At 45.5% G+C, this 23,332-nt stretch overlaps 1 protein-coding gene across 2 annotated transcripts in view; it reads right to left on the reverse strand.

Annotated features, from left to right (window-relative positions):
* The window catches only part of KIAA1755 (KIAA1755 ortholog), a 483,080-nt gene extending 463,439 nt beyond the window's left edge, over positions 1 to 19,641 (reverse strand). For both annotated transcript variants that reach the window (XM_085619206.1, XM_085619204.1), the window contains exon 1: positions 19,330 to 19,641. In XM_085619206.1, coding sequence (XP_085475332.1) covers positions 19,330 to 19,332 — 3 coding nt within the window. In that variant the 5' untranslated portion in view covers positions 19,333 to 19,641. The remainder of the gene's footprint in view (positions 1 to 19,329) is intronic.
* Positions 19,642 to 23,332: the final 3,691 nt, after the last annotated feature.

Genomic DNA, 23,332 nt, shown 5'->3' on the forward strand with positions numbered 1-23,332 from the left:
TCTGTTTCAGAGTGACAAACTTCCTGCCAAATGTAAATATTTGACCATTTTGATAGTCAATTTCGTCCCTCTGAAATTTAAAGGCCTTTCGTTTCTTGATAGCCTTTTCTTCTTTGGCTAATCGGGTATGCATTTCTTCACGATGTTTTTTCTCCAAATCAGAGGGACACAGTTTTTTTATTTGTTCATTCAACTCTTCGATGGTTATTTGGATTTTTAAACGATCGCTTTCAGCATACCTGACCAGAATTCTCAACAAGTTAGCAGAAGATTGTAAGTTGCATTCCGCCCAGTCTACCAGCATCTGAGGATCCGGGTTCTCATAGCTAGGTGCTAGCATGATACGCAAACCACGCGGTATGCGTCCAACTTCCAGATAGCTTGATAGAGAACGATGCTCCCACCATTTCGAGGTCTCAACTCGCATGGCCTTTTCTAACTTTTTAAATAGTTCTTTAAGATCCGTGTTGCCCACCCTGGAAACCTCCGCGGAACTAGTCGGTTCAGATTCAATGACCGGAGAATCGTCGAACATTTCCATTGCCGCCTCCTCACGGCTTCTCGCAGCGCTGGCGGCCATGGTGCCCAGGTTACGGAAAATTAGTAATAATCTGTAAATTCACTTTGACGGCACCGCACCAAATGACGATGCTCGCGAATGTGAATACGCACACTTCTTAACCGGTCAAAAATGCCAATCCGCCTACCTTTGCAGTCTTCACGGCCGCCTGCAACTCAGGCCGGCTGGCCTCTGGCTCTCGGTACGGGTCGTAGCTGCTGACCGGGGGCTAGCGCAACCGCTCCGACTAGGAGCTTGTAGAACTTCCGGGTGACCAGAAGGATGCTTCCTGTTGCTGAGCCCAGGCAAAGAAGGGGTCCGTGACACTCCGTAGAAGCTGAACGGAGAAACGATAAACGCCACAAGGAATCGCCTCACAGGATGCGCTGCATGAATACGCCAGAGACGAACACGGACCCAGAAGTAGGTGCTCTTTATTCTTTATTTTAATCCATAACCTGCACCGCCGCCATGACGCGTTTCGACCTACTGGAGGCCTTGGTCACATGACGCTAACGATAGAAGCCTGAGTTTTTAAAGTGCAAGTGCGTGATAACGTGACATCGTAACAATGAACATAGACAACAGATTTTAGCGTCGTTATTTTGAAAACAAATGTCAACAGTTTTCTTGCCATACATGAATTTGTTATAGTACATGTTAAATACATTTTGATCCCTACAAAACAACGAAAAAAGGTCACAGAAAAAATACACAAAAAAATAGATAAAAATATCTAAATCAATTGGCACATGATTGGGGACACCATGCAATCAGGGTGCACCAATAGCTGAGAAATAATTTCATGAATATTTTTTCATTGATTTTAAACAGCTTATATAAGAACCCCATCTGGTTACAAATCAAGGTTGTAAACATTTATCGCCTGAAAACCACGCCATTCCTCATTATTTGGTTTGCGCGTGAACCCAACCTGAATGGATAACTCGGTTCGTGTCAGATTAATTGAGTTGCTACCTGTATATATATATTTTCACTTAAAAAACCATAGGTTTCACACATGTTATAGTTAGCTGGACATTTCACTCGTGAAAACCCATTGAAATTCCCCCGTTATAGTTAGTGCAGGCAACTATAACTCACACGACCGCAATCCTCTGCTGATGACGTCAGATATTACATCACTGTATTTAGACACTTATTTACCCATGTCTTCTTCCATTAATTTTTAGCTATACATATATTACAAATATTTTTTTTTCAGAAAGACACATATGTCATCAGTGATGTAATATCTGACGTCATCAGCAGAGGATTGCGGTCGCGTGAGTTATAGTTGCCTGCACTAACTTTAACGGGGGAATTTCAATGGTTTTTCACCGTGCGCGTACCGTACGCGCACGGTGCGCTTCGCGTACCGTACGCGCACGTTACGCAGTTCGCGGAATTTTTCAGTTTCTACCGTACGCGCATGCTACGCGTACTCCGCGATTTTTCGCAAAAAAACTAAAGGAAATTTTGGCCCTTGGGGGTCCTTCTGGGACCCCCTGACAAAGGCTAGGGGGTCAGGAACTGTCCACCCTGCCCCCTTTTCACGTTCTCCACCTTTGTTTTTCACCCCCTCAGACTGCGAGAGACAAAATGGCGGCCAACACTTCCTGGTTTCGACCGATTCGAATGTTTACTAAGATCTAACAACCAACCAGAATCGCGCTAGCGCACGGCAGCGTGCGCGTACGGTAAGTTTTACCGTACGCGCACGGTGCCCGCTTATAGATATATATATGCTTTTAAATGCTATTTTCTCAGGAAATACTGAACAGATTTACACCAGACCTGCAAAAGGCACATCCCTGACCTGAGGACTACCTCTCTGCCAAATTTCAAGTAATTCTGTTCAGCCGTTCGGGCTGTAGCTTGGACTAAAGGTCCTATGGAAAAATGCATGGGGAAAACGCGTTTTGGGACCCCCCCTTTTTCTCAGCCCCCGCTTGACGAATCCCCCCGAGACTTTCAGGGAAGGATCGGAGCGGAGCGCCCCACCTATTTTGAAAATTTTGCGAGGATTTGTCAATCGGCGCCAAAGTTATTCCAAATAGAATGTTGCGGATTTCCTATGGAAACACGATCCTAACTATAACTATCTACTGGCGACCGCCAGTAGATGATATATATATATATATATATATATTATCTACTGGCGGTCGCCAGTAGATAGTTATACTAGAGAATACTTTATTGTTTGATTAATAAAAATCATTACAATGATGAATATGCTACCATAATAAGAATGTGTGTCAAGAATAGATATTAAAATATTTACATTTATACCATCACAATAAGTAAATATACGTCATAAAATAATTTAAAAACTCCTAGAGACCTGTTTTTTATAATGATAAAAAGTATTAACTCATCTAAACGGTACAACCCCCTTTTTTTTAAAAAAAAAGGAAAGTGATTAAAAAACAGTTAAGGGCCATAATCTTCCGTTCAGATATTTTCGTCTATTAGGGCCACAAACGGACATTGATTTTTAAAAGGCAATAATCAATAACACTGTAATTAAGTCAGATTTTGTGGTAAAGACCCTAGTGGTGCGAGTCCATTTATATTGTAGGGTCCCTGCATACAATATTTGAGGGTTCCAAGATTACACAGGAAAACAAGATGGTCCGTACGCAACAGGCCATGTTCTGCTGCAATTGGGTGATACTGACAGATGTACAAATCCGGTGAAGCAGTAAAGGGTTTAATCTGTCCTTTGATAGTTAACCGTTAATGGCATACTGGCTCTCGCTGTGTGTAAATTTTCTTGCTGTTCCTGTGATGAACTTGGTGAACCGGATGTTGAGCTGTGGATTGTCCGGGTTCATTGATGCAAGGATGGCTTGCCGGCACGTACGAATTCCAAGTTTGTTCCATTCGCTCTTTAACAAGAACTTTCGATCGTCGTGGACTGCAGGACATAGACATGACACATGCTCGATTGTTTCTGGGCTGCTCCCGCAGCCCCTGCATGTTACGTTGGAATTTGTGCGGCGCCATCCTGGCAAATGGTACAGGAATGGCCATTCACCCATTCTGAGGGCCAAAAATCTTTTTTTCCACAGCGCTGAGTAGGTACATGACAGGTAGTGTGCCATAATCCCTGGTTTGAATCCTGATATGATTGACCAGGCGTGCTTACGATGCACCAGTTGGGCTCTATCCGAATGAAAAGACCAAAGGCGGACGTTTCTTTTGATGTAAATTTTAAGAGCCTGCTGAGATGGATTAGAGGACCAAATTTCTTCTGTATCGAAGAGTTTTAAAGAATCTTGCAGGTAGCGCCGGAATGAACTGCCAGGATAGCCGGCTGAGATTTCCACCCACAAAAGAGCCTCCAGGGTTCCTTCTCTGGAGGTACGCAATTTATTGCACAACCTGATGTATGCTCCACGCCCTACTGCTTGATGGTCTTGTAGACCAAACTCGAGACGTATTTGGGCGGGAGATGAAGATTTTGGTAGACCCAGCGCCTGTTTAAATATTCTTGTTGTTATTTTATTTACGTGACTGTTGTCTTTCCCTTGCATGATCTCCTGGCCATAGGTGAGGAAATTGATAATTTTTGCCTTCATGACAGTTATAAGTGGGGTCAGACTGGGACCAGATAGTTCCCTTGCTAGAGTCTTAAAAGCCACCTGGATTGTCAGGGCTTTGGCTTCTACCTCTTCTCTGTGTTTGGAGAATATTCCCCTTCTGTCCAAGTGAACCCCCAGATACTTGTAGGAAGGGGCTCTGTCGACGTTATTACCATTATATCGCCAACCTCCACCTTGATATTTCCTTTGCCCAAAGGTGATTGCCTTTGTCTTTGTTAAGTTCAATTTGAGATCATTTTCGTTGGTATATAGAGACAACCGATCGAGTAGTCTCTGCAAGCCAACCCTGGTGTGACTTAGCAGGACCAGATCGTCTGCGTATAGTAGATTACTAACTCTTGTCCCGGCAAGTTTTGGGGGGTGAGAATTAACTTCGTCAAGTGATTCTGACAAGTCAGAGATGAAAAGATTGAAAAGAAGGGGCGCCAACACACACCCTTGTTTCACTCCGCGGGAGGTTTGTATTTTCCTTGAGATATAGGTTCCATCCCCAAGTTTTATACGAACCCATGTGTTGGTGTGTAACATGATTATGGCTTGTAATAACACTGGTGGAATCCCCCATGTCCGCAGTTTAAGCCATAATCGGCTTCGGGGTACGCGGTCGAATGCAGCCTTAAAATCAACGAAACAGCCATGCATTAACGTTCCTGAGGCCACCACTTTGTCCAGCAGGACAGAAATTGCAAGCAAGTTCGTTATAGTGCCTGATTTTTGCACAAATCCTGTCTGGTTAAAAGGTATAAGATGTTTTTTTGCAGCCCAGGATGCCAGATCTTGAAGGAGCAGCTTAGTGTAATATTTTGATTCCACGTCCAACAGAGTGATCATCCTATAGTTTTTTGGGTCTGATCTCTTGCCGCCTTTGTAAATTGGCTGAATAATGGCACCTTGCCACGATTCCGGTATTACCGATTTGGTCTGGCAATAGGAGAAGAGCGGTGCCAATTGGTTTCCCCAAAATTCTGTATCCTGTTTAAACAGAGACTGGGGGAGTCCGTTTGGCCCTGGAGCTCCGTCTGAACGACCCTCGGTTATGATTCGAACAGTTTTTTCTCTAATAATTCCCGGAGTTGTTGGAGCACTTTGTGACAGATCTATAAACTGAAGCAGAGATTCCGTATTGGTTGTCGATGGGGTCCTTGTATTTAATTCGACATGGTTTCCTAATATCCTTGCATCCGTTGTGCCAGGTAGTTGGCGTGAATTGGGTTGAAGAGCCGTGGCTGGTGGTCTGGCCGGTGGGACATCTTTTTCTGGTTCCTCAAAGTGAGTTGTGAGATAGGAAACCCATTCAGCTTCAGAGATATTAGCACTGCTTTGTCCTCCTTGTTTGTGTATTTTAGTATTAACAAGTGAACAGAAGATTTTTGGGTTATGATTTTTATTTGCGTGTAACAATTTTAGCCAGAACTGCTCAGAGCGGTTCTTTTTCTCAGTAAATACTGCACGTCGAAGTGCTTTTTGAGCTTGCTTATATTTGTTAAGATTATGATTATAATCTTCCCCAGGGAACCTGCGTAGTTGTCTTAAAGCACTGTTACGTACTATTTTTAATTTCCTGATTTCGGCTGTTATTATTGCCTGATTTCCTTTTTTGGTTTTCCGTGTAGTACGTGGGAATTTTTTAAGCAGTTCTCGGGAGAAGAATTCCCATGAGGAAATAGGCGGGAGTGCAGCAATACTCGTAGAATCTCGCTGGACTCTACATTGACTCATTATTGCTGGTATAATCGGGTCAAACCACTTCAGCCTTTGGAGGTTATCAGTGTAGTTTCCTTCTGAAGTCAAACTTGTTGTGGCGTGATGTACTAAGTGGAATGACAGGGTGGTCACTTGAGGACGATGGTCACTGTCTCCTCGAGCAGCTATGGTATAATTCTCGATGAGAGGGAGAATTTCCTTGTTACAGATGGTATAGTCTAAAAAGGAATGAGTATGACCGTTTGATCTTGTCCAGTTTGGAGGATTATCCTTGGGGAAGCGACCGTTTAAGATTGTGTATCCCAGAGCACTAAGTTGTAGCACCATGTATTCGCCTAGTTTGCTAAATTTATTGCCAGTGGGTTTTATTTGTTCCAGAGTGTCTGGCCACGGTGCATCATACTCTTTCGGAAATTCTTGAAAGAGGTTTGTGTTGTAGTCACCAGTTACTAGGCAGGCTGGTCTTTTGTAGTTACTTTGTATGTTACACAGAACATGGATTAGATGGTTAAACTTCATTTTTTTCTCCCTGGCACTTGGTGAGATGTAAATATTGATCAGGATTAGTTGTTCAGTCTGTTTAGGGTTGTCAATCCTTACGCCGGAAATCCAATCTTCTTCAAATGTCAGTTGCACTATATTAACATTTAACTTGGCGGAGATGTAAATTGAAAGACCGCCACTGGGTCGACCCGATTTGTGCAGCCTCTGAGCTGGTGTTCTGTATTCTAAGTATCCTTCTATTGGGAGGCTGACCAAGGACCATGTTTCCTGCAATAGTATGACCTCGTGATTTTTTAAAAACATTATCACATCTGGGGATTGACATTTTTGGATAAAGCCATTGATGTTCCATGAGCACACTGAGAGACCAGATTGAGTTCAATTATGATTTCCCCCGTCCAGGGCCGCTGGCAACCAGGCCCAGTCAATTGCTTTGGTTTTGGCCTCCTCTTTTTTTGGATAGATCGCCCTTACTGGGGATCGCCCTTTGGCTGATCTCAATACTGAAAAAAGTGATGGTCCCTGTTTGTCTAATGTGACCGAAGGTTTCACAAGGACCGATGGATACCGTGGTTCTGTTTGGGGAACTATTTTGATGCCCCATTTATTAAATAAATCAGACCTTGAAATTACTTCCTCTTTGATTGCTGAAGTTGAGAAGGTAATTAACGTTGATTCTGTGAGTTGATTACTTTCGATAGGTTTGAACTCAATTGAGATTATATCATTGGATTCGATATGGCACAATTCGGGGGTGCATTTGAAAAGTTTCAAAATGTTCCCTCTGTTCAGGATGTCATGTGGTCCTTGTGTATAATATTCAGGAATGAATAACAGTTTAGTTTTTAAGTTAGATGTTGAGAGGTCCGGGCCAGAGGTCTTATGATTATTTTCGTCTATGGTTTGAGGTAAATCAATTCTCCTTTGAATATAGGACGATTGTTGCTTAAGTCCAATATGTTCACCTCGGGGTGCATGGTCTACTTTGTTTGGTAGAAGCTTACCCGTTTGTAGTATGTCCAAGTTCTTAGATAATGTTATCTGAAAATTTTCCTTGCCTCTTGACCTATACTCGTCATCGTGCTGTTCTGTGATTTCATTGTTTTGAATTTCTTTTGGTGCACTCACCGTGTTTGCTGGAATTATCGAGTCGTCTAATCCGGTCTTGATGATGTAAGATAATGTTTCTGACTTCGTGACTTTTCCCGGCTCATCTGAAGTCAGAGGCTGTGGGAACTTTGCTGTAACCTCTCCCCTGGCCCCAGGTAGGGACTTGTTTTTTTTGCTATTGGCAGGTGTTGATGGCACCTTGCCTGGTAACTCTATGAACAATTGTGTGGGTGATTTTTGTGGTGATGTGAGGACGGTATCTAAATTAACAGTGCTGATTGAGCTTAGTCGTGTGTTAACCTTTTCAGTGTGTGATGGCTCGCTAGTCATATTTTGAGTCGCTGTACTACGTTTATTGCGTTTTTTCCGTAGTCTCTTCCTTTCTCTTTTGCTCAGGTATTGATTTTTAGGTGATTTATTTGTTGGTCCCAAACCTGGGCCGGCGTCCCCGGTGTCATCAATTTGCGCAGTCTCGAGTGTAAGTGGTTTGTCTGTTTTTGACGTGATATTATTTTTGTTGTTTGATTTGATTAATTGAAAAATACCGTATTCCTTAGGTGCCGCTCGATTATCTCGATTATCTGGAGACGGAACTATTACTGGAGCGTTGATTGACCGAGTGGTGATTTTTGCTGAAGAAGCCTTAAAATTTATGCTTTGGTCTTTGACTTTTGGGGTGATTCCATTTATTGAATGTGAATCTGAGAGGTGTGATTGAGTTTGCACGCCTGGTGGTAGTTTCTTTATTTCTGTCAGGACCATAGCAAGGAACTGAGGGAGTGTAGACAGGCTATCGATTATTGGCGAGCAGCAGCATATCGCTTGGGTCAGGTTGACTTTAGATTGCGCTTTCGTTATTAAGGTATTCAAGCCTTCTAGTTTGTTTTCGATCCCTGCCGTGTATACTGCTAATGTATTTAAAAGGTCGACTTGTAAATCGAGTTTGTCTGAATGGTAATTTAGTGCAGACACTGTAGATTGCAAAGTTTGGAGGAGCTGGGGCCAAATGATGGTAGAATCAAACGCTGCTGGGTCATGACCATTTTTTGTTTTATTGAGTTCTGTCTTGAAAAAGGATAGGTCCAAGAGGGAGTGGTCATTGGGCTCACCTGGCTTTGTTTCAGGGGATTCATAATGGGCAAAGACGGGTGGTGTCGTTGGCGTTAACGACTTAATGTTACCTGGAATGGTTCTTGTCCATTGTGCTGCTTGGGGGGTGGATTTTATTTTGTTTCCAAGGGAGCCCGGATTATCTAGATGAATGTTAGATTCCTGCTGTAAGGGTGATGGTCTGGGATTGAAAAGAGAATCGTCACTTGAAATGGTTATTGGTGATGAACTCTGTTCTTTATTAAATTTTTGTAAAGGGGGAGGTGTGTTTCCTAACCGCGTAACTGGACTTGACCTATTTTTTTCCGGGGTGGGGAGTGCGTCCCTTGTTAAATAACTGTCTAAGGGTGTGGTGGAGGCCTGGTTTTGAAGATGATCGTGAATCATGGCATGCACTTTGATCTGAGCTGTGTTAATATTAGGAAGAGCTTGGGGAAGCTGAACAGGTTGAGGCGATGTTTCAATGGGGTTGGTAGAGACTTGAACTTTGGTTCCTTGTTTCTTAAAGAAGTCTCTGAGGGTCCTCTTTTTTACGTCATTAGTTGATTCGTCCTGCATATTATGCTGTTGAGTTGAAGGCGTCTGGGTTATTTCGTTCTTGGTAATACAACTTATGTGGTCGAGGCCATGTTCATAATTCTGCAGGTGAGTTGGTGATTGCACAACCTCACTCCTTAGCACCATTACAGTCTCCTGATCCTCAGATAGTTCTGTGGGTTCTTTGTTCAACTTCTTGCGGTTTTTGGCCGTTTCTTTTTTCAGCCTTCCAGACCGCATTGTAATTTAACCCTTTTTTTCTTTTTTTTTTTCCTTCCTTCTCTTGGTTTCCTTGTAATATGATGTAATACGATGTGTTAGCCGTTACTATGTTTTTTTTTTGTTTGTTTTTGTTTATATGAAAAGGAAAGAGGTAAGAGAGAAGCCTAGGGGAGGGGGGTTCAAGGGGCCACCCCTGACCCCGTTCGACCCCTCTGTTCTTTCGATGCTGCCCCCAATTGCCCCTAACTACTTGATCAGCGTTTACCGTTGGTACCTGGCTCGCAAAGTCCACCGGCAGTTTCACGGTGGTGGTGTTGTTGAAAGTTGCTGGGCTCTCCGCCTTTCACTTTCCTGGACGGTGATGGCGGTAATGGCTCTAAAGCAACAGGCAGCAGGCGGCCAATCAAGCTGCTGTGACTGCTGTGGACTCAAGCCGCTCGGTTCGTCAGCTGCGGCTCTCAGCGGCTCTCCCCCGTCCCGCCTCGTCTGCGGGTCTCGAGTTGCGAGCCGCGAGTCACGCTCTGCTCTCCCGCCGTGACTCTCAGCAGCTCTCCCACGTAACCTGCCTCCACAGTGGGTCTCCAGCCGCAAGATCTACCTGCCGCGGCTCGGCTCTCAGCTCCGCAGTTTGCAGTTTCTTGCACCGCGTCCGCGTCCGCATCTATGCTATCTCGATCAGACAGTGACTCGCCTTCCGGGCATGCACAATAGGAATCCCACAACGTTAATAAAGGTCTTGAAGAATCATTTACCGGACACAGGGGTAGGCCAGGGGTCTTCGGTACTCCAAAAAGCTCTGTGCCTCCAACTACCGACTGCCTCTGACTGCCGATGTCCGCCGATGTCACCAGTGTGCACTGCCGAGCCTCTGCCGCGCCCTCCTCCTCCCTCCTCCGCCAGAGGCCTCGGGCCTCAGAGGCCACGGGGAAGTCCAAAGTCCCAAAGTCCAGGCTGCGCCCGACAGCAGCGCCCAAAAGCTCCCTGCGGAGGTAAGGCGGGGGCAAAGCTGAGCGAGGGCAGAGAACGGGGCAGGGAGCGGGGCGGCGTCCTCCTCCCGGCGCTCAAGCTCGCACACTCAGCCCTGACAGTCCTGCAATCCGTGAGCTGCAAAACCCGGCCTGGATTCTCACCTATGACTATTGTTTGCAATACGTGCGGACAAACTTGAATACATGCCAATAGATAGTTATAGTTAGGACCGTGTTTCCATAGGAAATCTCAAAATTCTATTTTGAATAACTTTGGCGCCGGTTGACGAATCCTCGCGAAATTTTCAAAACCAATTGGGCGCTCCGTTCAGCTCCTACCCTGAAAGTCTCGGGGTGATTCGTCAAGCGGGGGCCGAGAAAAAAGGGGGGTCCCAAAACGCGTTTTCCCCGTGCATTTTTCCATAGGACCTTTAGACACAGCTACAGCCCGAACGGCTGAACAGAATTACTTGAAATTTGGCAGAGAGGTAGCCATAAGGTCAAGGAAGTGCCTTTTGCAGGTCTGGTGTAAATCTGTTCAGTATTTCCTGAGAAAATAGCATTTAAAAGCATATCAATATCTATACGCGCGCAGGGTGCGTGCACCGTGCGCGCACCATGCGAGCACCCTAACGTGCGCGAGCGTAATTCTGATTGGTGGTTACATGTTAGTCAACGTTCGAATCGGTCGAAATCAGGAAGTGTCGGCCGCCATTTTGTTTGTTTTCAGTGCGAGAGTGAAAAAGGAAGGTGGCGAACGTGAAAAGGGGACAGGGTAGAGAGTTCCTGACCCCCTAGCCTTTGTAAGGGGGTCCCTGAAGGACCCCGAAGGCAGAATGTTTTTTTTTTTTTTAAATCGCGGGGGTGCGCGCACCGTGCGCGCACTGTGAAAATAAAAAAAAATGTTAATACGTAGTTTATTGTAAAATAAATATATAAAAAAAATAATAATATATAAATAAATTAGCATTTAAAAAAACGTACAAATTCACTGAAAAAACCATAGGTTTCACACACATTATAGTTAGGAATTAGCATTTAAAAAACCTTGCAAATTCACTTAAAAAACCATAGGTTTCACACATGTTATAGTTAGGTGGATATTTCACTCGTAAAAAACCAATGAAATTCCCCCGTTATGGTTAGTTCAGATAACTATAACTCGCGCGACCGCCACTCTATCACAAGGATGATGTCATCAGTGATGTCATGAGTGATGCCACTGACCATGTCATGAGTGATGTAATATGTGACGTCATGAGCAGTGGATTGCGGGCGCGCGAGTTATAGTTATCTGAACTAACTATAACGGGGGAATTTCATTGGTTTTTTACGAGTGAAATATCCACCTAACTATAACATGTGTAAAGCCTATGGTTTTTCAAGTGATATATATATATGTATATATATATCTGGAGTTGTTATTCTAGCAGGGTGATATTAAAAGCTCAATAATGTGGTACACCACTGAATGGATTAGGTGAGAGACCTGATTATTTTTCAAAATAATTGCTATAATCTGGTGTATTCTTGGCATCATTTCTGTGGTACATAGTCATAGCTTAACAATTGTTAGTTCCTGATGTGAAGTGTTTGCATTTTATACAGCCTACTCTGATGAACTGCCTTAATCTTTAAATCTAACTTTTTTAACTGTGTATTGAGTACTCTGTAAAAACTGTCTGTATAAACTACCTCTGTTATAAAACCAAAATTAAAATACAGAGCAGTAACTTTTTCCGAATGTTTGAGCCTGTCGGCGTGGAGTGTAAACTGCTTGCATAGGTTTTGTCATTTTAACTATGCAGATGCAAGGCCGTTCAGTCTGCTGGGTCTCTGATTTGTCACGATACAGTTCACAGATTGCCAAACCAGTACATCCTGATTGTGGGTTTTCGGTTTTTACCAGGGGCATAGGTTGCACCCAGCTGTTGTGATGTTTGGCATGCCAATACATTCCAGGTGCAATGCATCTAGGTTTAATATAGCGCCTTTTAGTGCGTTTCCCCGCATCACTGCACTATTATGTGCCTCTTTTGCTTGAGGCGTTTAACCCTAGATGCGTGGCACTTGGCATGTCTCCACTTTAATCTCAGCGCTCTTTGAATAAAGCCAGTGCTAGTGCGCCTAATCTTTTAAATTCCTCGAGCAATGTGAGGCAGACTCCGAGAAGAGAATGGCTGGTTGCCATGGTAACGCGTTCTTGGCCCATGAAGCTCTTGCTGAGAGGAACAGTGACATAGCCGAAGTCTGAAACCTGGCCAGTGCTCTCAGACCTGATGTTTTCAGAAGTGACTGTAAACTGTTAAGGTAATCTGTGTCAGCATTGCAGTTTAACCTGAGTCCCTGTTTACTTTTCATAACATTGGTGCTATATTTCTGTCGTTTACTACCACGCATGTGACTCTTTATAGCAGTGCATAATCTACTTCATTTGTAAAAAAAAAAAAAAAAAAACAATACAAGCTCTCCTCAGGACGCCACTGGGGCTTGTGCCACACAATGCCCCTGTCTGCGCTGTCAATGATAGTAACAACAGAACTACTAATTATCACACTCTTACACGTGTGACAATTCGGACTATTCCAGGCTCCCAGCGCTATAAGAATGGCTTGGGGTGGAGGTAATAGTCATTTTTAATGTATACTGAATTGATAATTGCTGTTGTTGTGGCTATTTCAGACAGCGCCACCTTCTGGCATATGGCCACAGACGCCAACGTTAACAATTAAGTGCCAGTGCCCAGCACCGGAAACCACCGGCTCAAACTAAGCACTGTGCCTAATTTCAACTGAGTTGCCTGGGTGAGCTCAGGTTGTGGGTACCTGAACATGACTGGGTATGAATGGAAACTTTGGGGTTGAAGTTGAAAGCAGTGCATGTTTCTCAGAGTGGCTCTCATTAAGGTTTTACACTACATGCTCATCCAATCCTTGGCATCTCTGCAGAGAGCACACATTGATGGTCATCTATGTGCAAACGGTAATTAGAATTTTATTTGTGTTTCAAGGAGGTACATTGTTATTGAAATCTTGACAGTGCCACGAGCTAAGAACAGGAATTTACTTGTAATAAAGTGTCACACATTTGGCAGCGTAATTTCACTCACATACATACCGAAATCATAGAAATGTCACTCATAAGCTGTCAAAAAACGTGGGGGCTCATTTATGAGAGGCTTATGCTGCCAGAGCATCACTTTTTTAGACACTCCGGTGACGTAAGCCTCTCAATCATTTTGGCCTTAAGCCAATTCCTCATAAATTGGTAATTACGCATCGGTTGAGGCACATTATGGGTATTCGTCTTTTAAACATTTCATATGGTACCAAAGTCACAGTGAGTTTCAAAGTCCACAAACAAAGTACAAGTGGGTCCCGACATCACTGACGTTGATAGGGGTCCTTGGAAAGATAACCAGGAGCTCTGGCATTGTAGCACCTGTATATTGAGATTACTGCCAGATCGTGACTATTCGATTGGGGAATGCTCGAGGTATTAGAAAGAAATCTCTGACAAACAACATTGATCGTTTAATGCCAAGACTGATCATTGCGAACAAGAAGTGGTCGCTCACATCTGTTTTTATATATGGAAAGAGACTCCACTTTCCATTGAGCCTTGAAAAAGTCCGGATGGACGAAACACGTGTCGGCTGTTATGTGTTAGATTGAACTTTGGACAATCCAAGAAAGGAATAATAAACAAATGTTAACCAACCAAACTTTTGGATTTGTTTCTGGACTTTGAAACTCACTGTGACTTTGGTACCATATGAAATGTTTAAAAGACGAATACCCATAATGTGCCTCAACCGATGCGTAATTAGTGTGTGACCTTAGTGGGATATCCTTTTGGGCTTACCTACGGGTTTGTATTTTTCCTTCGACAAGCAGAGGAGGAAGTTAGGTTTGAGTGCACTATAGGCAAAATAGAAAGAAAACTATATAGAATACAGACTATCAACCATTGTTAAGTTAAAAATTGACAAAAAGACTGATTTGGATGTGCATGTAACTTCTGACAAATTGCTGCTTAGGTGTATGTGTGTCAATCCTCATAAATTGGTAGCTATGCTAATAGAAAACCTCCTTTCTGAGGTCCACAATCTTTAAATATGCAGTTTTCGCTGGCACAACTTGCATCAGGTTGTACTGCTGAATGTGGGCTCCGAGGGGTGGCTCCTCTCAGGGTGACCACCCCGCGAAGTTTAGTCCAAATTGAGCAGTGTTGGAGCTTGCATGGTGGTAGTCAGGCATTAGTTGGAATGGAGCACATTTGACAGTGTGGGGTGGTCCGGTAGGTAGTGTAAGGTTACTAAGAAAGAGCTAAATGCAAGCAGGAGTTTGGGATTGGTACACCTGTAGTATTTAGGGCCACAGTGTGTTGGTGTTTAATTTGAGCACGTTCAGACTGTTTGTTCTTTCCTCTGCTTGGACGAGTCTTTACTAGGGAAATGCTTGGCACACACAGATGCCCAGTTTTACAATTGTTTTGAGCAATTCTTGCTGCACTAAGAACACCTCCCTGCACAAAAACAGTCCTCAGAGGCATTTACCTCTTTCTGTGTGTTGCAGTAGCACACGGGGAAAGAGGAAATAAACAGTAGAGATAGACATATTCCTCATCCATACGCCTCTGTTGAGAAGGCATAGCATTTTGATGCATTCCCAGGTTTACTAGTCTTAATAAATCAGGGAATTCGCCAAAACCCATGGGCGGATGCGTGGGTACACCCACGCTCCACCCATGGAAGGCCCTCTGAACACAGAGTAAAACAAGGCAGCAACTTGCACTGCCTTAGGGTACTCTGGATTTACTAAACCAGGCACAGCCATGCAAGGTGGCTTTGTAAATCTCACTGAAGCCCTTGCCTTGCCTGACACAATGGCAGTGCACAGGCTTCGTAAATCGGGTCCATGGATTTTACACAAGCAGATTTTAGCATGGAGAATGGTTGCTGCTCTCGTGGAGCGGCAGGCTCCAAAGTTTCAACCTCAGGAGCAGCACAGGAGTGAAATGGGTTCAGACACATCCCTGTGCAGCAGTTACTCAGTAATCTACTATCTTCTTTAACCCCTTCAGCGCGGCGCGGATTTTCGCGCTGTGCTGAGGGTTCTATTGAGCGGGCGGGGCCATGACGGAGCAGTTCCGTCATGCGCACAGCGCAACCGACGCGCATGACGGAACCGCTCCGTCATGAGCGTCGAAGGGGTTAATGCAATTGTTTTTATTGTTTTCAAAAGCAAGAATGAACAATTACGTAAGTGAGAAGGTAAAACGAAGGTCGTAGGTGTGCATGTTTCTTGAGGTGTACCAAACTGAACTTTTCTCTTGGTAGCAAGTTCTAGGCCTGGCATAGGATTCTCAGAGCTGATTAATGCCCGTCAGTGAGATACCAGCAGAAGGATAGTCTTATTTAGTTTCAGTTCATTTTATTGGTAAGTGCATGAAATATCAATTTTAATAAAATATTAATTATTCAAAAATTTTAATGTTTCACCTGTATCAACAAGAGGCGCTTTAAATATTAGAACATTGGAATGTTGAGCGCTCTATTAAAGACAATGGAGTGCTCCTGGCCGGTAGAAGCCCAGAGCATCAACATTCCAATGTTTGTTCAAAGCTGTGGCTGTGAACAATGGATTCACGGAGCCTGGGTGAATTTCAAGCCCCCTTGGCAATTGTTTTACAAATTAGAACATTCTGCCCACTAGGGGCGGAATGTTCTAATAGCCATAGAGCCCTCTGTAGAGGGCTCTACCTCCATTAAAGGCATGCTGACTTGTTAAAGGCCCTTGCCTGTAACGCTGGAGTGGGCCTTTAATGGCCGGTAGAGCCCTTTACTTCAGGATCTAAGGCTATAGTAGATACGCTTTTTTAAGTAGGTCACTTGAGTTTAGGATAGGTTAGTAAGAGAAGAATATTTCATCAGCTGTGAGGCATCAAATCTATTGAGAGTCAGTTGGTGGTTCTGCCTTAAGTGGCGTCAGTCAAGCCAGGGTAGAGGCCCATTTGTGAGGGTATTTTACATTTCTTACGGGTAGTGTGTCTTTGCTGAAGGCCAAGAGACTAGGGTTTTTCAGACAGTGATTCTGTAGATGGCTATGACCTCCCTGCCTGTTTCACGTCTAATCCGAGTAGTCCTGCCAGAAACCTGAGTTAAGAAGCATCACCTATCCCAGTGATGTGGGCTACCTGACGAGACCCCAATTATGAGATGCTGGAAGTTACGGAAAACTTACAACAAGAGCAGGGCTTCCAATATGACCTTATACCCAACGTACAAGCTCATGAAAAAATAAAGGGCTTTGTGAATTATCATGGGCCCAGCTGACAGACAGGAATGATTGAACATTGTTTTTAACGTTTTGGAGGATACGTCAAGTCCTGTGTTTACCAACAGCCCTTAAAGAGCCCTGGTAGTTACACTCAAGTGAAACCAGGAGCCCACTGCTGCTCTTCAGATTCATTAGGCTTGGCCCTCTCAGTCTTTTGCAGAGGAGCTCTGAAAGCTGCTAAGAGTATCAGTAGCACATGCACTCCTGAGGCCATACTTACCTGGGGTTTCTCCTGTCCACTGCTGAGGGGCTCCTGCATCACGTGGCTGACAGCTCATCCTCCATCTCCAAGGTTGACGCTTTCATTGGTCTCTCATTCCTAACTCCCTTTCAGCCTCGCACCTCAGGCCCTTGCACTGTTGTCTCCATTGTATTCCATCTCCCTCTTGAAAGAGAGCTCATCTGTTAACACTGGCGCACTTTGAACGTCTGTCTCAGCGCCTCTTCGCCACCACTGCCCTAAAGCCTCTCTGGCTTTAGAGGTCTTCTCCTGACTCCTTCTTCCCTCGGCTACTGTCGTCCATAGGCTCTGAGCCAGCCTCTTATGGCTGCTTTCATCTCTTCTTGACCCTCAGCAATCCCTGGCGCCACTGCCCGCTAACCCTATTACTCAGTCTCCATAGACACCAAATGGGCCCCTGTATTGAGGGTGAGGCCTACAGAACAAAGCATGCTGGGACTTTCCCGCCCATAATGGGAAAACTGTGCATATTTGGTACTGTTGGCTGGGGGACTGCATAAAAGGTCATCCCCGTGAGAGGGAGCCAGCTGTTAGTCAGGCGCTTGGTGGTCTCTTCACACCTTCCCCTCCTTGTTCTCTCTTAAAACGCAGCCTGCTTAGTGCCTCCCTCTCTTACAATTGATACCTGTCCAGTTACTCTTGTCTGCTAAGACAGTCTACATTACGCTAATAATATTAACCACACTACTTGTTAGAACTGAAAATGGAGGAATTATTTGCATTCTGAAACATACCAAGGTATGCCTTCCCACTAAAAAACATCACTGTTACTAAGGGCCTTGTGAGTTTGGTAGTCCGATGGACCGCCAACCCCATGTGGACGGTGCGGCTACCGCCGCACCGGCGGTCTGACTGCCGTATTACAAGTTGGGCAAACAGACCGCAATGGAACTGGTGCTGCCGCCAGGGATCCGCAATCCTTCACAGTATTGCAGCAGTCTGAGGCCCTCAATATGCTGGCAGTGCCGCTGTGGCACCACCAAGCATATTAGGAGTTTCCTCATCACCGCAGTTTTCATGGCGGTGAACCTGCCATGAAAAGTGTGGCAGTGAGAAAACTAAGAGGGTCCTACAGGACCCCCTAGTGCCTCTGAGCCAGAGGTTGCAAGAAGGGGGCCAAATGGTGTCCGCGCTGTATGCACCCCCCGTACCTGCAGGGCATGGACTGGGAAGTCAATGCCCAGCAGGAACATGCAATGGTGTTCCCATTGCGGTGCCTTGCTAAGGCTCACGTATGAGCCTTAGCACGGCACAGCCATGGGCCATTTACCGCAGGAAAACCCAACCTGGATTCCAGTCGGAATCCAGCAGGCGGTCCCAATATGGGTTTGGCGTGTGGGAGCGGGGCGCTGACGTGGCGGCCCACACCGCCAAACTCATAATAAGGCCCTAAGTTACCAGCTTCCACTTTCGATTACTTGAATGTCAAATTCATGACAGATTCTGAAGTGGGCCTTGTTTGTAGGACCACCATTTCACTGCAAGCCAAGCACTACAGAGACAATAGAACCCTCTGGGTAGCGAGCGCTGTAGAAAGGCACTCAGTCAATCACTGTTGTTTAATGGAAACTATAAGGCACATAACCCCCTACCCACATACACAATTTATGAAGTACCCACGAACAAGGAGTACACCTAAGAAGAATGCCCCAATTGCCTTATAACCAGAGCCTCTGTAGTTATGCAGTTCTGTAGCTGTTATGTTTTCAGCATAATTATGGATTTTACCACACTTGCCACATAATCGCTCACTAGCTACAGAATCTGCAGATTTCAACAAAAACATTGTTTGTAGTTCCGTTGGATAAAACTTCACTTAGAAAATGCACCACACGTGGTACCATACAGTAGCAGGTCCCTTGTAAAGGTTAACTGGTCCCTTTTTGGTTGCTAATTGCATATTTATGTGTTCCACTTGTATTAATTAGCTGCAACGTTTGCCCCTACAGTATTAAGAGATGTTAAAATGACAGAATAGTTGAAATATTACTGACACAAATGAACTGCAATGCACCGCATGATTTGCCTTGTGTAGCCGCATAATTAAGTCAACTTTGACCCATAATTGTGACCGCTTTTAGTGTATGATTAAAGTTACGGCCAATAGACATGGCGTTAGTTGAAAGCAATGGATATTTTTCAACTGGCACAACTGAAACCGAATAAGGCAATGTCTGCAGCACCTTCTACTACCCAACCTGCAGACTCCACCCACCCTTCGATTTGAAATACCTTTGCAGAAGTGGAAGCAAATTGCAAAATATAAACAATAATATCAACAGTAATCACTTTGTTGCGTATCTCACTGTGTGACAGTCGCATTGTGATAGCTGGCTAAAGAACAATAAGCTGTGCTAACTACAACAGGCGCCGTGCAAGAACAAAGCGGAACCTGCTAGAAAGTGAGAGAAAGCCGGGAAGTTACCATGTTTGAGGTGTGGGGGTGTTTAGGGGCGTGGACTATCGTCCCCCTCTGCAGGGACTACATCATTGCCTTCTTCACTTCTTCAGCCCCCTTCACCCTCGTCAGTGTCCGGTGCTTCGGGGTTTGAGGGTTCCCGCCCGCAGGGTGTCCGGTCCATACCTCCTGCTCCTAAAGAAACTCTCCATGTGATCCGTGAGCTGTGGGAGCAGGTCAGCAGCTACGTACGTCAAGTCACAGTGTAGGTGCTCCGCCGTTCTCCTATCGCAGGAGAGCGCGAGAGAGCTAGCCTTCCCGTCTCGCTTCCCTCCGAGTAGCAATCTTCGCTGGCACAGTCCTACTCGTGGAGGGGAGGAGAGCCGAAGGGGCGGGGGACGCCCGGGAGGCGCATCCTTCCTGCATCTCTTTACACTTCAGTGCCAAGCAGCTGTCTGCGTGTGCCCTCACTGTCGGTTCATAAACCATGAATTGACTTTATGAAGCATGCCTTAAGATTGGGAGAAACACGAGTCTGACACAGTGGAGTAACACAAAATAATGCCCCCCCCCCCCCATGAAGTATGTGTTGTGGGCCATGGCATGGCAGGGTCCTACCTACTTTACGTCCAGTAGTGTAGGAACTAGGAAGGGTGCCATGGGCCCTGGTGCAATCAAGGAAAACAGCCCCTTTGACTGCGGTTGGGTAGTAAAATAGAGCAATAATGAGGGTTCATTGAGAACCCCTCAGGGCCACGGCGCCACTGCACCTGTTGTACCATTGGTAGCTACGTCCCTGGTCTGGCATGGGAAATGGCCTTTTTTGGAAATGTTTGAGTTTCCCAGTAGACACAGCTGAATGCCGTACCATGATTCGATTTAGCTAATTAAAAACGAGACTCTATAACACAAGCAAAGTTAAACAAGTGGCAAAAAAACTAGGGTGAGCAACTTGAGTTGGAAAAAAAAAGGTTTTACCCGAGAGATGTAAACAAGCATTTACCACGCAATGGTCTCGGCATTGTTAAAGTTAGAGCTATTGGCAGTGCTCATGACATTATTTTTGTTTATGTTGTTGTTTTTAAAAGATTTAAAGAAACAGCATTGTTATTTACAATGTCAATAGCTTAATCACTCTCAAATGCTCCTGCAAGGGAAACGCTTTGTGTGCTCTTGCACTCCCCCCCCCACTTGTAGCGCGAGGCGCGCGCTTGTTTAAACTAACGATGTGTATATTCACAAAGCGCTTACAGGCTGTAAAGTCAAAGAGCTATGAACACCCACCTCTGCGGCCCCTTCTCTTCCTAAATGCATTGTTTATTTTTTTGCAGTTTGATATAGCGCAACCTCTACCCGAAAGTATTGGAGCGCTTTAAATGACCACCAGTTACCTTACACAAGACACATTAATTTTTTATAAACACGGGAAGATTAAGATATCACAGGATGCTGAACCAAGGCCGACACAAGAACCCTGTGCGTCAGCTCCAAAGTCGGCTGCTCTAGCCCTAAGTCTACGTCCTCTGTTTGAATTATAGGACCCACTGACCTGCCTCTTGACCTCGACCACTTAGGAGACTTTGAAGGCGAATTTGTTTAAGTTCTCGTGTGCCCTGATCCATGCGTGAGCAGCTCGCCGAGTTCATGTTTTTCGCTGTGCCTTCTAAGACTTGTAGCCCTACTTTTAACTCATTCTTACAGGAGAATTATAAATCCGAACCTGTAACAAAAATACAATCTGGGTAGGATTAACTACCCTCGCAAGGACCAAGGAAACTACACGACCCATCATGCATCTGAGTTCACACTCATCATGTATGCAGAACGCGTTGCCCCGAACAGTCAGAGGTTGTTAACTTTAATCTCCCCCCTCACAAGTACTCCCAAACGTTCCCTTCTCACCACAGCCGCACCACAATCACTATGTCTGCCAACTTCAGTGCTGAAAGGAGGTGCAGTAAAGGGGTGAGCTCAAAGATGCTAGATCTGCCGGAGAGAAAAGAAACAATGTATAGTGTATGCTAACATTGTGAATACAATCCTAGAGACAAATAAAAGCTAAGATAATACAATTATAGAGCATTTTATTTTCCCCCTCCCCCGCCCCTTTCATGGTATCATCTAGATTGCTGTTGAACAGTGGAGGGAGTGAGTAGAATGTCCTTCACATTAGCAGCCTCAGAAGGATTAAAGGCTGTGTCACCTGCAGGACTATTTTTATCGACCTCGGAAAGATGACATGCCTAATTTGAATTATGATATTTATTATCTCCTAGGCCACTCGAATGACGCAGAAAGGGAGGACCAATCTAGGAGGCAAAAAAGGCAACTATGCAGTATAATGAGGCCTATATCTGCCCAATTATGACAGCCTGGGTTTAACGGTACTCTTTGCAGTAGGGTCCCAACACACCGAGCTGCCTTTAGAGGGGTGACCTATAGCGCCTTGCCCATCACACGAGGGCACTGTGGGAGGTGCCAAGACTTGAAGGTTCGCCACTGCAGCGCCTCATGAATAATGCACATCCTCCCGGCCTGGCAGAGTCTGGCGGCTCTTAAATTGCATCAGAAGCTTGTTAGCAAACAATAGAGCGCACAAGGGGCCGGGAGGGGCCGCGGGGGGGGGGGGGGGGAAATGGCGCTGTAATTGGATAGGGCGGATGCACTGTACTTAAAGGTAGGGGGGAGGATCCGTGTCAAGCACCGGTACTGTGCCATAGCTGAGAGCTCCGCAAGGCTAACTGCAGGGGAAGAAGAGTGCACCTGTGGCACCCCACACACTCACCTCGACTCCCAGCTGGACCCGTGCGGACCCGGGGGTGCCAGGGCACCACGCCCACTCTTCAGCGGATCCTTCGTTCTCCACCCGCTGCAGCTGAGGGTGCAGTCCACAGAGGAGCCAAGGGCGCATAAGGAGCGGCGTGGCAGGGACGGACCCTTGGACCTCCTTTCTGCAGCTCTGCCAACACCGAGGACATCCTGGGGTACGGGGGACCCCAACAGTGCGGCTCCAGTGCAGGAGGATGCAGTCTTCCAAGATAAGGCTTAATATTGGAGCTTAGACCGTTCCCGGGGAATCCGGAACTTTGCACCGGGAGTTAAAGTGGTTTGCGCAAGATCACATGGTTGGTGTCAAGTGGAGAAACCAGGATTTAAACGTGTTATGGTTTGTGACCTGATTTGGAAACGTAAACATCAGAGCACACCTCACCACAAGCTCCAGGTTGCGAGGATAGGGCAGCGAGAGCCATGAACACCGCCGCCTTTCTCCGAGGCGAAGCAGAAATGCCTCGGAGAAACGCAGCGGCGGTTTCGGATTCGGGGGCGTGTTTTTCTTTTCTCTCCTCTTGCCATTGGCTGGAGGAGAGAAAAACACGCCCAGCGAAAAGTAGCGAAAAAACACGCCCCCGAATACGAAAAGGACGGGGCTTGTTTTGCGAGACAAAGACTCTTCTCCAATGGTTGGCCAGCATTTAAGAGGCCAGCCCATGGAGAAGAGGAGAGAAGAGGGGCGGGTTCAAGCCCCTCTTCTCCAAAACATTAAATCTCGGAGCGAGACTGCGCAAGCGCAGCCTTCGAGCCGAGACCTAAAAAGGGCGTGGCTAAAAAGTGGAAAGAAGAGCATGGAACACACCCCCGAATCTGAAAAAGACGGAGCCTATTTGGAGGGACGGCTCTCTCCTCCAATGGTTGGCCTCCGTTTAGGAAGCCAGCCAATGGAGGAGAGCCAAAAAGAGAGGCGGGCTAAATAGCCACTCTAAGCATCATAAGATCTCCGGACTTCCGGTTCTGCCTTCGGCAGACCGGACGGTCCCTCGACCTACAGCTTACAGCTGTGTTAGAGCCACCATCCACTCCTCTCTCTTGAAGGCTGTAAGGATCTGTTTTGGGCACTGTACTGTGCTTTGATTAACCAACGGCTGTATGGCAGTGTTGTAATCAACAATCAATTAGTATGTGATTTTGGTGTCGGCTAGGTTTGCCTGAGGTGTTTTATCCATTAATTATGCAAGTGTGTGTGAGTGTGTGT

Source organism: Triturus cristatus, chromosome 7, assembly GCF_964204655.1.
Source record: "Triturus cristatus chromosome 7, aTriCri1.1, whole genome shotgun sequence".
Taxonomy (NCBI): domain Eukaryota; kingdom Metazoa; phylum Chordata; class Amphibia; order Caudata; family Salamandridae; genus Triturus; species Triturus cristatus.